Below are 3683 nucleotides of genomic sequence, written 5' to 3' on the forward strand. Positions count from 1 at the left end.
TTATCAAAAGTAGTTAGCATGGTCACTTAGCACAGCCATCAGCTACTCCCACTTTTCTGAGTTTGTAACTACCTCACAGTTACAATGAATGTGATGTCATTCAAGTTCAGACTTTAGAGCTAAATGCCATGAAGAATCTATCAATTCTAACTTTCATTTCATTATCTAAACAGCCAAAACCACTCCACAGATGATGTAGTCACCTGATGTGAATGGTAGTGTTGTCAGGCAATATTGCACTTTATGGGACACCTTTTGGACACAGTCCCAGATGTGTTTTGTCCCTCAGTGAATACGGTTTCCCCTTTCAAGACAGGATCTGATTAAGGGTTTGATAAGAATTATCAGCATGCATTTCATTTGGTTTTCTTCTCATGAATGTATCACATGACACAAATAAAAGTGTCATAATGTCAGTTTCACTTATGTAAAAACTGGAGGAAAAAGATGACTCACCATAGTTGTAGTTGTTCTTGATGTACGTTTTCTGTCCCATTCTGATGCTCTTACATCTGCAGCGATCTAACATGCACAAATGAAATGTAAACTTTACATGGGTCTTTGAAAAATGACACAAACACACATCAATCAGACTACAACCTATTAAAAGACCATGTTTCAGGACAAAATTTACCATTCTTCTTTAACATAGATGGAAAAACATGAGATAACATACAGAACATTAAATGTGCTTCATTTGTTTAAATATGAAAGACCGGCTGAGGTCAATTCAATTCAGTTTATTTATATAGTGCCAAGCACCAACAGAAGTCTTCTCAGGGAACTGAACAGGAATATTCATAAATAAAAATAATAATTTAACATTATTTATCTGAGGAGCAGACTGCTTTGAATTTAACTCCATTGCAGAAAGCTAGAACTTTATATTATTCATCTTTAAGGATTCAAGGTTCTTTATTTGTCATTTGCACCCCATGTGGTACATGTGGTGGAACGAAATTATGTACACAGGGTCCCAGTTACATCCAACAATAAAATGTAAAAGAAAAACATCAATAAGATCTAAGATATGAACTAAGAAAAACTTTAACTAAATATACACTAAGCACTAGCAGTATAAAAACATTACACCCAACAGCAGCATTGATGAGAATAAAAATAACACCAGGTTCCTTTTCAGTACCATAGCTAGTCTAATGAAAAATCCTATCTCTGCTGATTCATGCATCCATAAAACTATAAGCAGTGATGACTTCATGAGATTCTTTATAAATAAAATTATCTCAATTAGGGAAAAAATTCAAACCAACATTCCTAGTATCTCCTCTGGTTCTGTCAGATGAGACAACTTTAAAAATGTCACTAGAACCTGATTTATGTTTGGACAGTTTTTGTCCTGTTGAGCTCTGAATCGTCAAAAATAATAACCTCATCCAAACCATCCACATGTCTGCTAGATCCCATCCCAACCAGACTATTTAAAGAGGAATTTCCCTTAATTAATAACCACGTCTTGGATCTGATTAATATGTCTTTAATAAATGGTTACGTACCACAGAGCTTTAAGATTGCTTTAATTAAACCTTTACTTAAGAAACATAACCTTGACTCAGGAATCCTAGCCAATTATAGACCTATATCTAATCTAACTTTCATCCAAAAAATTCAAGAAAAAATAGTTGCAGGTCAGTTATGTGATCATCTGCAAAGAAATAATCTGTTTGAAGAGTTTCAGTCAGGGTTTAGAGTTCTCCACATCACTGAATCTGCACTGGTGAAAGTTACTAATGATGTTCTCATTTCCAAGTAATCCCATCCCATATGGGGTAGTGGTTAGAGCAGTCGTCCTCCAATGCAAGAGTTGGGGGTTCGAACCCCACAGCAGTCACATGCCAGGTGTCCCTGGACAAGACACTGAACCCCTCATAGCCTCCGATGTGTGTCCCATCGGTGTATGAATGTGATAAATCACTGATTAGTCTCTTTAGAATGATTTGTTCAATTAGCTTTGTAGAGATCTAGTATAGAGCTGTATGAATGGGTAAATGAGGCACAGATTGTAGTGTAAAGCGCTTTGAGTATCTGGATAAGATAGAAAGGCGCTATATAAGTACAGTCCATTTACCATATTTTTATTACTCATTCAGTAAAATTTATTTTAGCCTTCAACAGAACTAAGTTACATCTGATGTTTCACTCATCACTGAGCAGAATACTGATAGTAAAAATATTTAATTATGAAGCATATTATGAGATCACACGGCTGTTTCATGACTTTTTGAAAAACAATTACAACATATTAAGTTAAACCTCTTGCCCTCAGATTGTTACGAAGTTAGTTTTTCCTTTTCGGAGCAGACGAAAAAGAAGAACAAAAGCAAAATGATGAAGATACAGGTAGAAATCCTTTAACATGGCTGATTAGTTCAGTAGGATGTTAGAAGTGCTTGAATTTTAGAGACTAAAGGTTGACTCTTTCACATGTGTGCCTTTTTTATTTAAGCCAGTCTCAGCTAAATGTAGGTGCTCGTTTAACGTATAAAACTATTTAGACATCTGCTTGACTTTCACTTAAAAACTAGATTTAGCCCAAGTTTAGCCAAGACATCAAAGCCAGTTTTAATGTGGTTTAGAGGTCGTTTTAACCCAAAAATGCTCAATGTAGGCTCACACACTTGCATGTGCTGGCATCTCAACAGATGCAGGATCATACAGCTCTGTCCACTGGCTCTGAGCATCAGGCAGGAACTTCATTTACATGTTGGGGGTGTCCAACTTTGGCTGCTACCCTTTTACATGCTTCTGTGCACAAACACACCTGACTGAAATGGTTGAAGGATCTCTTCAGTATCACAACAAGTTCTAAAGAAATCTGTTAATGTCACATTTATTAGTTAGGTGTGTTGCAACAGGAAAACTTTTAATATCAAATTTCATGCTCAATGATCCAGGTAGAAAAATCCAACAAAGTTATGCCAGGTCCTCTGGACGGTTTCTTCTTGTTGAAATGTTTCATTTTTCATCTAAAAGACTTCATCAGTCCAAGGAGTCACAACAAACTCAGTCTTACAAACACACATGAGCACCATCAAACTGGTTGACCCACTATGTGACGGTGATATTTATAAGACTGAGTTTGTTGTGGCTCTTCAGACTGATGAAGTCTTTTGGATGAAAGACGAAATGTTTCAACAACAAAAAAAAAAAGAAACGTCCAGAGGACTTTGTTGGTTTAGTTGGAAAACATTTAACATATGCAGCATAGCAACCCCTGCGGACTGGAATTGAACACCAAATGACATGTCTATAAATTAGTGGATATGTGCAACACTAAGTGCCTGGAGGTGAAACCTGAACTGAGACAAAAGCTGAGACAGCTATTCTACCTCACCTCCATTGGGTCCCCTACAGTGGAAGTTGTTGGAGTCCATTGGAAAGTCAGGGTTAGATTCTGCAAAGGAAAACAAAATCCAGAAAAGATCAGATTTTTAGTCCACTGATTCAAACACTTCTGATCAATATGTAGTGGAGGTAAAGAGGATACATTTCTGTTCAACAAAATAAATGCCATTTGAATCTAAACTAACATATTCTGCAAGTATTACCAATTAAAAGCTGTTGGTCTTGACCATAAACAGCAGAAGAAATTTAGACATCTGACCCATCTCTGAAGTTATCCATCCATCCATCCATCCATCCATCCATCCATCCATCCATCCATC

At 36.5% G+C, this 3683-nt stretch overlaps 1 protein-coding gene across 1 annotated transcript in view; it reads right to left on the reverse strand.

The window, feature by feature from the left end:
* Nucleotides 1-3683, reverse strand: part of frzb (frizzled related protein) — a 45679-nt gene that overhangs the window by 11354 nt on the left and 30642 nt on the right. The window contains exons 4-5 of the mRNA XM_037686699.1: nt 3353-3412; nt 457-522 (exon numbers count right to left, since the gene is read on the reverse strand). Of these exons, the coding sequence (XP_037542627.1) occupies nt 457-522; nt 3353-3412 (126 nt within the window). The remainder of the gene's footprint in view (nt 1-456; nt 523-3352; nt 3413-3683) is intronic.

The sequence above is a fragment of the Nematolebias whitei genome, chromosome 13 (genome assembly GCF_014905685.2).
Source record: "Nematolebias whitei isolate Nwh7 chromosome 13, NemWhi1, whole genome shotgun sequence".
Taxonomy (NCBI): domain Eukaryota; kingdom Metazoa; phylum Chordata; class Actinopteri; order Cyprinodontiformes; family Rivulidae; genus Nematolebias; species Nematolebias whitei.